Source organism: Taurulus bubalis (genome assembly GCF_910589615.1).
Source record: "Taurulus bubalis genome assembly, chromosome: 5".
Lineage (NCBI taxonomy): Eukaryota > Metazoa > Chordata > Actinopteri > Perciformes > Cottidae > Taurulus > Taurulus bubalis.
In genome coordinates this window covers 14322423-14335948 of record NC_136593.1, presented here as the reverse complement: position 1 = coordinate 14335948, position 13526 = coordinate 14322423, and the positions used below count along the sequence as shown (strand labels likewise).

General features: G+C 40.0%; 1 protein-coding gene across 1 annotated transcript in view; it reads right to left on the bottom strand.

The window, feature by feature from the left end:
* Nucleotides 1-1373: 1373 nt before the first annotated feature.
* Nucleotides 1374-13526, bottom strand: part of LOC306736970 (voltage-dependent calcium channel subunit alpha-2/delta-3-like) — a gene marked incomplete at its 5' end in the record, with an annotated part of 29142 nt that continues 16989 nt past the window's right edge. Inside the window, 27 exons of the mRNA XM_079218663.1 lie at nucleotides 1374-1504; nucleotides 2101-2185; nucleotides 2391-2501; nucleotides 2616-2733; nucleotides 2939-2994; nucleotides 3383-3423; nucleotides 3618-3693; nucleotides 3810-3880; nucleotides 4317-4379; nucleotides 4466-4510; nucleotides 4600-4661; nucleotides 4756-4833; nucleotides 5423-5544; nucleotides 5661-5756; nucleotides 6829-6922; nucleotides 7077-7174; nucleotides 7288-7333; nucleotides 7466-7533; nucleotides 7647-7708; nucleotides 7825-7896; nucleotides 8178-8261; nucleotides 9207-9281; nucleotides 9383-9463; nucleotides 10150-10221; nucleotides 11870-11887; nucleotides 12281-12414; nucleotides 13251-13329. Of these exons, the coding sequence (XP_079074789.1) occupies nucleotides 1412-1504; nucleotides 2101-2185; nucleotides 2391-2501; nucleotides 2616-2733; nucleotides 2939-2994; nucleotides 3383-3423; nucleotides 3618-3693; nucleotides 3810-3880; nucleotides 4317-4379; nucleotides 4466-4510; nucleotides 4600-4661; nucleotides 4756-4833; nucleotides 5423-5544; nucleotides 5661-5756; nucleotides 6829-6922; nucleotides 7077-7174; nucleotides 7288-7333; nucleotides 7466-7533; nucleotides 7647-7708; nucleotides 7825-7896; nucleotides 8178-8261; nucleotides 9207-9281; nucleotides 9383-9463; nucleotides 10150-10221; nucleotides 11870-11887; nucleotides 12281-12414; nucleotides 13251-13329 (2100 nt within the window). The 3' untranslated portion in view covers nucleotides 1374-1411. The remainder of the gene's footprint in view (nucleotides 1505-2100; nucleotides 2186-2390; nucleotides 2502-2615; nucleotides 2734-2938; nucleotides 2995-3382; nucleotides 3424-3617; nucleotides 3694-3809; nucleotides 3881-4316; nucleotides 4380-4465; nucleotides 4511-4599; nucleotides 4662-4755; nucleotides 4834-5422; nucleotides 5545-5660; nucleotides 5757-6828; nucleotides 6923-7076; nucleotides 7175-7287; nucleotides 7334-7465; nucleotides 7534-7646; nucleotides 7709-7824; nucleotides 7897-8177; nucleotides 8262-9206; nucleotides 9282-9382; nucleotides 9464-10149; nucleotides 10222-11869; nucleotides 11888-12280; nucleotides 12415-13250; nucleotides 13330-13526) is intronic.

Genomic DNA, 13526 nt, shown 5'->3' with positions numbered 1-13526 from the left:
ATGCATAGAGAAAGAGAAAGAGAAAGCAAACAGCCTTAAACACTGTTCGTAAAGTAAACTTATGTTTAAAGTTGACTGGTATGATCTAGACCAGTGGTTCTCAACCTTTTTTCAGCGATGTACCCATTGTGGACCTTTTTTTCCAGCCAAGTACCCTCTGACCAGGACAAAGCATTTTTGGTTGAAAAAAACACATAGCCCCATTTGGGAACAACTGACCTAGACTAATGTTAGACATCTGTAATGTCTTTCTTTTTTCTTTTCTTTTTTATCAAACCAAACTACTATAATCCTCCATAGTTAGATCACATTTTCAAATAGTTCTATGACTTACAAAGCACAGCGTGGGTTCCAGACTGCATTTTCAATGTAGCTTGCATGCATTTACAACTTACTGCTGCAGTTTTGTATGTTTGTCCTGACAACGGAAAACATTTTATTTTTAGTCTTCTTAAGTCTCATTTATTTCCCAGCATCACCACCACGTTGTCATACCCACCCACACACACACACACACACACACACACACACACACACACACACACACACACACACACACACACACACACACACACACACACACACACTTCAAATAACACACAGGTTAAATAAGGAAGGAAAATATTGCTTTGTTTTTATTCATCAGCTTTCTTAAACACGAGGTTAAGAGTATCGTCACCTTGACAAATTATGGCTGGATATATTGACATTCTTCATGCATCTTTAGTTCGTCTGAAATGTCGTCCGCTTTAAAACAAGGAGGAACTGTAGAATAAAGCAAGTTCTAATTTCCCGTTGTCTCTCGGCTATTTTACATGACCCATATGATTACAGACACAAAAAAGGATTGAGATACAACAAAAAATATTTCAACAAAGAAAACTATGATGACTCTCTTTTTTTGCAATTAACTGCCAAAAGTTAAGACGGCGCTGCATTCTTTTCACACAACAAAAGTGCATTTTACATTCCTTCAATATTTTCCTCATAACAAAGAAACAAACATATTTGATATCTTACTATCATCCTTTGCACAAAGGACTTGTTTTTTACTTTGACAATAAATGCCTTGTTTTTACTGTTGCCACAGTGTATTTATTTCTCTTATTTCATTTCAGCACACATTCAGTACAATATGGCAAACTGTCAGTGGCATTATTTCCAATGCTCTGAGCAAAGTCACCAAGCACTCCCATTAATCTCCTTTACTTTTGCTGCGCCACATCGCTAATGTTTTCTGCAATAATGGATGTGAGTCTCAGTGCTACATATAAATATTTTTCCCCTAGTAGAGCGCTGCCTGTTGCAGAGGTATGAGCAAATTCATTTCTGATAGGCCATGTTCTCTATGTGTGTAAAGCATCTTCTTGTTGATTTAGTCCTTACTGACGTCAAGTTCTGCAGCTGATGGTCACCTGCTGATGGTTGCTGCTATCAGAGGGAGCAGAGCTGCTGTTAGACGACTGGAGAGCCGTGTTGCTGAGCCACACTCCATCGCATTTTCCTGCAGAAGACACAGTCATTTGTTATACACATGGATCTGTTCAGGGTCAAATATTGAATATTAACAGGGTGGATATACTTTTGTTTTGTCTGAGAAAGACAGTAGTGGCTGCTAATAGATGTGAACTGTATACACCAACGATTAGTATGGTGTTACAATAATATTACTACCAATGCAAATGATGGCTAAAACTACAAACGTAAGACTCAAGTTTTCATAGGCTGAAATCATCATGCTATAATCAAATCATGGAGTCTGTCTTCCAATATAATGGAGTTTGGTAATTTCTCAGAGTGAGAATTCACTGGAGTGGTCAACTTCCTTCATGGTTGATGTGTGATTTGGTGTATGTGTGATGGATTGATCAACAATATTTATGGGGTCAACTGTTAACTTTATATGGTCCTGACTAAGAACTTCTGTATGTTTTGTTGCAGTTGAACAGGATGAGAATAAAGAGCAAATGGCGAGCTTGGCTCTGTTCGAGTAAATACAAATCACAAGAACCTTTTCTATATCTTGTGATAGCAGTGACTATCTCTGTGCTCCTGTATAAACGTCACTGTATAACTGCAGACAAACACACATCCTCATACCTCAGGGTGGAAAGGATGGCACGATTCAGGCTTCTTTCTGTCCTTCTGGAACTTCAGTCTGTCACATTTTAGTGACTCGTTGTGTTCAAAGGCGTCAAGGGTGCAAATCAAGTGAGCACATTTATAAGTTCAGAGCTTCCCCAACTCATTTAGGCTGAACACTTAAGTAGTGCAAGTCAAACATTAAACCTAAATAATTCTCAGTCAGCAACTCAAATATTTGTATGATCTACTTTCTGCATCTGCTTCCACGTATCAAACATCTGTGTTTCACCAAAAAAAGGATATACATGATCTCGTTGGGATCCATGGTCACTGGAGGAGAACTGCTGCAGTCACACTTATTGTCCACAACAACCATGAAGAGGTTGCTGCTGGGAATCTGCTGTATGACAAAAGACCTGCAGCCCAAACAGAGACAGACAGAGTGAAGTTCTATGATTAGCAGCAGACTGAACAGAAAGGAAGTGATTATTTAAGGATTCACGGTGTCTACTGTTGGCCTGACGCAGTACCTGATACAGCCCTCACAGTCAATGTTGCCGGTTGTTTCTTTGATGGTGCGCTCAGAGACGAAGGCAGGGTATTCTGTGTCACACGGCACCATCGTGTTCTTGCCCCGAGATCTCTGAGCTGAATGTGAGAAATTCTTCTGCAGTAAGTTAACAAAACCACCGAAAGAAATAGAAGCGCTGTTCCTTCTCCATGCTCTCTCACACATTCGCCTCTCTTTCTCACACACGTGTATATATATATATATATATATATATATATATATATATATATATATATATATATATATATATACATGCCTGTTATGATCATCAACTACAGTTACCTTTAACTGAAAGATCCACGTTCCACCAGCTGTACAGGTTAAATTCTAGCAGAAAACTGTTATGAGAAAATACGTATTAATATCAGGTAACACAAGGACTATAACAATGACTATTGATTCATTGTAAACTAATGTCTTTCTAAAAGTAATAAATAGTAATGAGAAAATGTATTAATATGAATTACTATTTAAGCACAATAAGAAGTAGTAAGCAACCATGAACTATGTATCTTGTGCCTGTTTGACATGCTGAGTAATGAGGTACTGTTACTACACAGTATATGATGTAATGTGTAAATGCATTTTTTTGAGAATATTAGTTATCCACTTTTTTATCATATACTATTATTTAACAATGTACTCCTTTTATAAAGACACATTGTGAACATCATATCATGTAATTTATGGAATGTACACTTTCTTAAAATGTTGTGGTATACTTACATGACAAGTTCAGTCAGGAGCCACTTTACAACAGTGAAAGGCTGAAAGAGAGAAAAAAGCTGATGTTTCTTCGAATCTGAAATTAAATTAAATTATGTTTGAGGTTGTTTAAATGTCGGAGTTCATTTTTAGACTGTGCTCTATACTGATGTTCCTCCTGTGTTGACCACAAATTCTGAGATAGGTTTCATGCAGATGTAGATGTAAATATGGCTTCTATCATCTTGTTTCTTACATCTGATAGAGTGCGTGCACTGTCGCTGCTCCGACCGTAGTCTCTGCAGAGGGCCTGGTAATCATACAGCGGGATCCTGCAAAAACAAACAGAGCAAAAGAGGTTGTAATAACCATCAAATATGATGTTTATAACAACATGTATTTCAATTCAAGTATACTGTCTAGAGAGATGTGTTGCCGTGTCTCAGACCTTTTGAAGGACCCCATTTGGAGAAGTTTGTTCATAACGGCACCCTCCACCTCTCCAAAGAAGAGCCCTGTCTGAGAGAGGAGTTATGTCATGGCACACACACAAATACTTTCTTAGTAAGCTACTAAGTAAGTTGTAATTAAAGATTTGTTTAACCTTTACAGACCAATTGCATCATCAGAGACACTGGTATTTATTTCAGGATTGGAAGCCATCTTCTTAGTCAGTGTGTTTTATTATCAGATCTAAACATTAGTGAGTTTCTGTGGGATGGTCTACAGTGCAAAATGAAAAGTAGACTTGTATGGTTTCTTCTATCTTTCGTCCTACTTCCCTCCAGATCTTTGAGCTACCCTGTGTTGCTCTACATATATTTTCAGGACGTGTGGGAAAACATTGAAGGGCAATTGGAGCAGTTATGGTAAAGGGGATCATGTGTTTATGCATTTACATTATTTCAACTTTAGTTCAGATGTAAACATGCACCCACAAACATGCACACAGTACCTGAGATTGCTCCTCTGTGACAAGGATGAAGGCATTGTTGTCAATGAGATAACAGTTTATGTCCTGTCAGAGGGGCGATTAAAAAGATTATGTTCACAAAAATAACCTGAAAAATAAATGAGAAGTTTGAGTCATGTGACTGATCTTACCGCGTTATCGCAGCTAATGCTACATTTTCCATCCAGAGCTGTACACTGAGAACAAAGCATAAGTAGTTAAGCTTCACAGCTGATCAGAGAGCTCATGGTTGTGTAAAACGCTGCAGTAGTTGTTGTGTCGTCACCTGTCTGCAGGCAGTCCAGAACTTCCTCTGAAAGAACTCAAGCTTCATCTGGATGCCTACAGCTGAGCACAAAACCAAGCACTTAGGAGACTGCACAATATACAAAAATAAGTCTCAACATGAAGATACTGATGAAGATGGTTTAGAGGGTTTTACCTGCAACGATTGGAGACTTTCTGTCATCGAGGAGCTGAATTGCTGTGCTTGTCAAAACCACACTCTTATTATCAAAAACTAAGGAGGAAGAGCAGATAATGCAGATAATTACACTTTCTGCTCACTAGATGGTGCCCTTTACTCACCAGTTGGCAGGCTGAAAAGAAGCCGCAGTACCAGTCCATTACATTACAGCAAAGTCTGGTCAGAGCTTTTTCTACAACCAGATGACTCCAATAATTCTGAAATGGGTGCTGTGATAGGAACATTTAAGGTTATGAGTGGCTGCAGTCATCATTAACCGAGGAAAGGTGGTAAATGTCCTGGAGAGTGAAGCTGAATTCTCCATCCTCTGCCTCGCAGACTGAACGTGGGCCACATTAACGGCATAAAGCTGTGAGGGAGTTGTGCTGTGCTGCACATCCTATCAGCGGAAACCAGTAAAAACCACAGTCCATAACAGAAAGAGGGACATGCAAAAAGACTGATTAAGATGTTAAAAATCTGAATGACTAAAGCCACCAGATGCGTTTCCAAAAAGTAATTCATATAATGCTGCACTCGTTAATTGAAAATATATTAATATGGACAGTGCAGTTTTGTTTGGGCTCAGGGAACTTTTATTTTGTACTGCACCCTCAAGCTATTATCTTAAATCTCTGGTTACCTGTGCTGAAGGGGATGGAGTAGAGAAATGTGCCGGGGACCTGCTCTGCAGCTCGCTTGTACCACAGAGGGAAGTGATCAGCATTAAACACACCCTCCTTGTCCTCCGCTGTCAGGAAATCTCTGCAGAAGCACGCAGAATGAAAGTGAGGAGAGGAGATTAGATTAATCAAGCCCAATCACGGCCTCGCCCTTCACTGCGAGTACTGATTAGAGAGATGTTGAGCAGCAGGACTCACTGATTGGAGAGCTGATCGGCGGGAACAAACAGGTTGGTCCTCGACAGGCCGGTGCGTGTACCCAGGAAGGCGATCTCCACTCCTTTGTCTGAGTTCCTGTTGATGCAGAGCAGCAAAACACAACTGTGCATCACATTTTTTTATGCTTTCCCTGCACGTTCCTGACTGGTGTCTGAACTACTGTACATTTTGCAATGCCACATGTAATTTAGTTTTTTCTTATATTTCTTTTATAAATGTATTCATACACTGATTCAGATCTGCTGCTGATTACATTGAAAGGTGATTCAAGGAAGCTTTCTCTCATTTTGGAGGATACCATATTCTCATTTTTAAGTTGGTCTTAAAATAGCACTCATATGTCCACATGTGTTTCCTATATTCTTATTATAAAATGTAGGATCCTCATCATACATGTCAGGTAAGCAAGCTTCCTTTTTCTTATTTTTTTTGTAAAGTAATCAAAACATATAGCAAATAACTAAACATCACAGTAATATCTATGAACTTGGCTACTTATTAATTATCAACAGAAGAAATGGTCCTCACATCACAGAGTAAATGTCCACCAATGCATTGAAACTGGTTGCTGGGATTATTCCTCCTGTTCATACTGGCTGTGAAAAACATCCCTTCTTCCTAACATCATTATACATTTTGACTGCAGCTAATATGAGTTTTCAGCAGTTTGATTAAAAGAAATAAAGTATGTATCTCTCAAAGTAAAATTATTTTTTAAGTACAACATTCCCTTTGTGTTATCCTCACTCCAACACAAAAATGTTGGTGTCACTTTCTAAAAAGCCATGCTTATTAAAGAGTTTATAACTAATGGTATTGTTAGTGGTTAATGATGATATAAACATCATATACAAGCCATTAAATTAAATAAACATTACAGAATAATGTTTGGGTTGCCAGGTTGTAAAAAATCCCTTTGGCTGGTCTTTTCTTCTACTGGACCATAGCAACGTATTACATTACTAATGAAGACTCAATTGATTATTGTAAGATCATATCATAAATGATTTGCATACATGTCTAATTACACAAACATTCAATCTTGGCTTCTTAGGCAACCCTAATAGACACCCTTCGTTAATGACTTACTAACACCTTTAAGTAGACTTGAAAAGAGAAAAAAAAAGCCGGACCACAATGTTCTTACTCTGACTTGTTGAGGGCCAGTCCGGTCCAGTAGGCCTCCAGTGGAGCGGTGACCACAGCATCAAATAACACCTCCTGGATGAGCTCTCGGTCACCTACAGAGTGTCGTTTAAAGACCCAAAACATACATCTTTTTTTGAACCATTATCTATTATATTCACTCTTCAAATGATAATTAGAATGTAATTGTGGATAAGAACAGGCTCTGTGTAGTATAGTTTATCACGGTGTGATTTAGATGTCTCTTACATTTGAGGTGTGGTCTGCGGCCTGTCATGAAGAGCTTGATGGCTTGAATCTGGGTCAGATGACGGTGCTCATGCTGCTCCTCTGTGTTGCAGTAAGTCCTATGGTCCAAACAGAGCCCCGCTGTTACATCACAGCCCTCAACATCCCTGATGAACACAGAGGGATAACCTACATAACGCATGAATGCATGCTCCCATAACCCCAGCCTTACCATTCATCTGCCAGGGCGACATCTGGCTGTTCCAGATCACGGAGCCCTGAAAAACACAAGTCAGTAACGCTTCAGCAATGCCAGCCTGATACAATAAACCCCGTCAGAGTGACATGCCTCTCACTGTATTCAGGCTTTAGTTAATAACAGAGTAAATGACAGAGACAGAGTGACATACCGGCTTCAACTGATACATTTCCTCTGAAGAAGTACTTTCCATGACCTCTGGATAGAGCCACGCCGACACTGGAGACACACACGGAGGAGGGAATCAACGTTTAACTGTAACCGAGACATATTTCAATTCAATAAACTGACAGAAGGTCGTTTTTAGTAATGGAATGGAACTTTTTCTCCACCTGAATGGTGTTCCTTTGATGTCAGTGTAGAAATAGTCATTGTGCATCGTCAGGATACGCCTCTAAAAAGAGCAAAAACAATAATGCAGAGGAGATTTACTCTTTGAGTTTGGAGACAACAGAGAGAAGAACCCTCATCTGATGAAGAACCACTAAACATCTTTATCTGCAGCCTCACCCCTCTATCCACCGTCTTCTTCACTTCCATGGAGAAAGCCCCTGTTCTCCTGTTCACCATGGCGTTGCGTAGCTGAAAGATAAATGACACAAAGAGGCAGAGCAGAGGAGTTGAGGCTGGGTCATTGATCCAGCAGCCTGTGTGACTGACATTTTTCTATTCTGAAAACAGAGTCATACTTTGATGATTCCAGAGTTAATTTGAAATAATCAATCATTCATGAACATGTAGTCCAATGTTCATTGTGAAATCAAGGCAATGTGTCCTCTGCAGTCACACAATGTTGCATGTAGAACAAAGTACATCTAGTGTTTCATATTGTAACATAACATTTTTAGGAGTTTGACACATACAACATCATCTTTGTCTTCCCATTCCACCTCAGAGAGATCCACACTGCTGTAGTTGGGCTTTCTCCTCTTCTGACCATCCTGATACTGCACAGAAGAGCACAATATACACAAAAATGATCCACTTTGTGTAGTGACGTTCTATTTGGACTAACCGCTGCTTATGTCTGTTGCTCTAGTCTGGCCGACTGTGAAATCATGTGACACATAATCTTCAAATTTATGAGCTTGATATTAAAGAAACAAATCTATTTAAAAAAGCTTCACTGTAATCTGTCTTTTGTGTTTCAATGTCAAAAGTATAGTCGTATTTATCAAGTTTTGTTATGGAGATTTTGCTGTGTAATTATTCAACAAATCGTCTGTGAAGTTAACACTGTCAGGTAAATTAAAAATGATTAATATGATTGATAGGAAGTCTACATGAATACATTAAACTGTCATTAACATGTCAAACTCTGCTTCTGAATGTCGTCTGGTCCACAAGAAACAACAAGTCAATGACTACAACCACAGCACAGTTTTAGCCACAAAAACACACTCACAAATAAACAGCACAGACCAACACACACACACACACACACACACACACACACACACACACACACACACACACACACACACACACACACACACACAGTTGCACAGAGAGGAATAGCACTAACACTGGCACACACAGATCCACTAGCACAGCCATAGCTCCTGAGGAACCAGCGATCCCAGGGCGAGTGGCTGTGGTCTCTGCCAGCGAGTGTTAAGTTACCTCTGGGAAATCTCAGGCCAGCCAGCCCTATGAGTGGCCTTTATCCCTGCATGCATACATCAAAGGAAAAGGTTGGGGATTACAGACTACACAAGCCCATTTAGCCTCCTAAACACATTTCTCTCTGTGCCCCCTCGTTAACGGAGGCTTTCAGTTCATCATTTATGATATTTAAATAATTGCATGGACAAAATAAGGAAAACAGGGTAAAGTCAGGGAATGCTGTGAGACTTTCTTGGTGAAAAAGTAATGTTAAGAAACTGAATTACCAAAGGCCTGAGGTCCGGATGAGTCAAAATGTAGCCGTTGTTTGTGATCGCAAATGCGTACCCATGGATTCCTAACTAGAGACACAAAATCAGAGACACATGGAAGAAATTAAAAAACAAAAATGCATATTAATTCATAATTCAAAGTACAAATGTACAATAACAGCTGATTGTACCATATGTTTAGGGATAAGCTTCATCAGCTCCTGTAGAGGGATGTCTGTTCCTACGACCCCCAACAGAATACCCTGGTTCTTCTGCACAAAGAGATTCAAAACACACATGCACAACTTCAAAATAAATCTGCATGAATATTCACATAGCAGTCGTGAAAGAAATATTCATATTCTAGTAAAAGTAACAATACCGCAACCTTAAAATACTGCCTAACAGGTAAAAGGAATGAATTCAAATCCTAGTTCAATAAAAGAACAGACGTATTATCAACAGAATGTACTAAATAAAGTGCTCATTACATAAATAAATGTCCCGTCAGTGATATATTATGACATTAGATAATACTGATTCATCAATGTGCAAGTAGCATTTTACTGTTACAGCTGATCAAGGGGTAGCTAGTTTTAACCATTTTCTATACAGTTAGGTAGTTTAAACCATACACGGGGTCGGGCCTTGCAAAGGATCACAAGATAAATCTGAGGGATAGTGAGATGATTAATGTTAAAGATGAAAATAAATGCAATAACAAAATGCACATATTTATAATATATTCTGGACTTTTCTCTAATCTCTGTGTAATTTTGCCTCTTTGGGCCTCAGAAAGTATTTAAAATGAGAGGATGAATGTATCTTTGGTGGAACTGCTAACAGCTAATAGATGAGATCTGAAATGTGACAAGAAGCCATCAGAAAGATTTATTTATAAGGGGTTACGAGCAAAACATGTTGCAGGACATCCATTCAGACTGACTCCCTCACTCACCGTTTCATTCTTTGTGCTGAAGACAGGCATGGCAACTGTAGTCATCAGACTGGGGCCCGCTTTGTCCTTCAACTGAACAAAGAAAAGAAGACATTTCTACCTGTTAATGCTGTTATTTCAGCTGTTTAATCCCATTGAGAAGGCTGTCAAGCATGTTCTCTGATCAGGTTTGCAGTCAAAACAAATACTGCACAGAGAAAGACACACATTTAAACTGCATTATGATGCCGACTAAAACATTTACTCAGCATTTTCAGCATATCAGTACATCTCATGCATTTTTAGCAATAACCAACACAGTTACACATTCATTACATTGCATATGTATTCAACTTGAGCTGACAAAATTAGATTCCAAAGAGGAAGTTTGCCATTGAATTGCCACTGCAGCTACTATAGAAAAATGCTATTAATGACTGTTAAAACCGTTATTTTGTTTTAGTTTTTTGTACTATTCAACAAAATCATATGAGAATGTACATTTACAAGCTGCCTTGGAAATATTACATACATTTTAACGGCTGAAGAAACAATTTCGTTTTTTTTTCACACAGTACAGCAGCTAATTACCAGCAAAGAGGCAGCCTAATTGACATGAAATTCAATTAAAATGTAGATAGAAAAGTGAGTAGGGGAATAACAGCTTTAGGAGTTGACAATAATGAAGGCAAAAGTGGCGACAATCGTAAGTAGTTGGGACACAAAGGTCTCATTAGATTGAATTAAAAGCCGCATCCATATTAATTCCTGCAGAACCGCAGGATCCTGGTTGCAGCCTTTCTGTTGTCAAACTTGACCCATGTGAGTCTCAGAGGAGGTCAGTTCAGTAAGATGAAGGCTGACATAATTAAGCACATGAGCGCCGTTAAAGTAGGTCTGCTATTTCCTCACACCGCGTGTCGACACAGCCGAGTGTGCCGTGTCCCTGTTTGTGTGGTTGGATTTTCATTTGCGTATGCACATGCATATGAAACAAACGAGCTGTGAACTGTAGTGTGTGCTATCTAGCGATTGACAAAATGAAGAATGGTGGGTCCTTAAATTCATCAAAACACACAATGGAAGCGGTAACTGGACTTCTTCAGTCCACACACACACACACACACACACACACACACACACACACACACACACACACACACACACACACACACACACACACACACACACACACACATAGGTGAAGCCCCCCCTTCTCGCTCCTTTTCCCTTTTCTCTCTCTCTTTCTTGGTCTCCCCTCCAATGTCAGTTTTATTATGGGCTTTAGGAGATAAAATGCAATGATCCACAGAATGATGAATGGTGTGTCTCAGGCTGAGATACAAGAGCACACACTCCAGAGGACAATCTCCCAACCCTTCTGTGTGTGCGCGTGCACGTGTTTTAGTGTGTGTTTGGTGTGAGCATGCGCATAAGTTCCATACTGGAAAGAAGTACAATAAATGCTCTCTTACTGCTGCTGCCCCCAAGAGAAGACCATCTTCACACTTTTGACTTCCTATGAGATCTTAAAGTAGGGACTATAAGCAGCCATTTAACCTCTCAAGCACCTCTACCTCATACAACATCACTCAAAATCTTTGATAACCTGCATGTGATCTTCTTTTGGATACTCCCTACAGCATCTGGTCGTTTCTTTTATGATAAGACAACAGATAAATTATGTTTCTTACAAATATGATATGAGCACGTAAAGATCAGATCACATCTAGATATTTACCTTATGGGCCTGGGAAAGCTGAAATGAAAGAAAGGAGGCATCAAGATTGAATCATTGTGCGTTGACTTTGTGGACTCAGATGTACAGGGGGGAGGATCCATACAGATTAATAGATTAATGAAGCTCATAATGAGAATCGTTCCAGCAGCATAAAGAGTAATGATGAGAATGCTGACCAACACATAGGCATGGTTACTGTACGGTACAGGGATGAAAACACACTTGAATCCTGCAAATAACAAACAACAGCCTCAAAAGGTGTAATGAAAGCATTTTGCAGCACTCTACAGACACACATGCAGTCTCACTAATATACAAATGTAAATTGGGAATAAGGACTCCTAACTTGGACAATCACAGGAGTTGTTATCCTGCTTCAACCTGAGAAGAAAAGCGCTGCAACACACTCACAGCACTGTCCACGTAAGCTTCAGTCCACACGGTGTCGTGCTCGTGGTCAATGACCTTTGGGCGACTCATGACGTGAAGATACCTCATCACGTTCTCTTGGACATCTGCTAGGGTGGAGATCTGACTGAAATAACCTGCAATTAAACACACACATATATTAACATTAACATATTTACATCTTCCACGATGTGGAATCCTATATGTATTTGGACTTTTTGAGACTGGGCGTGAAAAAAAAGAGATCTGCGGTGAAAGAAGTATTGGATCAGCAATGTTTGTTCCTGCATCTGGAACTTAAATAAACGTACTATCAGAAAACAGCAGAGAAGAAATGACTTTAGAAATACTGAAGTCTTCTGTCCAAGTTTCCCCAATGCACCCCTAACCCCTTTACAAAATGGTGTAGTTTGCTGCTGATGTCCCTGACATTACTGTGCGGTGCTGAAGCACTCTGGAAACAGGTTTCAAGTGGTTCACTTTGCAGTGACACAGGGGTTTTGACACAGCGTTTTGACTCGTGTCAGCTCCTGCGGTTGCTGTCAATGTTTCATATTGGACATGTAAGGTCATCCCTCAGTGGGGAGCAGTATGGGGAGGATGTTTGGGGCTTGTCTCCCCACAATCCCTCTGTGATCTGTTTTCCCGACTGTTACTCTCCTTTCCAGAGGGCACTCATCCAGAGCGTTGACACATGGGAGCCATCAGCGGCGAGCAGCCAAGAGGGAGACACTCTGACAGGAAGAGGGATTAGAGCAGATTGACCTCCGACCCTCCCCGAGTGCCACTTCATTGCCTCTTGGCACAAAGAGTCTGAGCCAGCACATACACATGCATGCACACACGAAAAACACACATAACATTTACGTCCACAGCCAAACCACACGTACACCCACACATCCTCCACATCGGCCTGCACTCCACACTCTGACAAGAAGCTGTCTCGAGAAGCGTTTATCAAAAAATCCCAAACCTTTGTTGGCACACGCCATCCATTTGAGGTTATCAGCAAATGCAGACTCTCGTCCAATCAGGTATGGGAATATCCGCACCTGTGCAGAGGACGCATAGATGTCGAGAGTTTCAAAGATGGAAGGATTTAAAAAAAAGAAGACGCAAAGTTATACGTGTCCTTAGTACTTTATCTTCCTGTCCTGATTCTATCAGGCTTTGGAGCAAGAAGTAGCTGCATGTTTTCACATTCTCATGACGAAACACTAAGCATTACTAGCAAACTGCTACTCCAGCT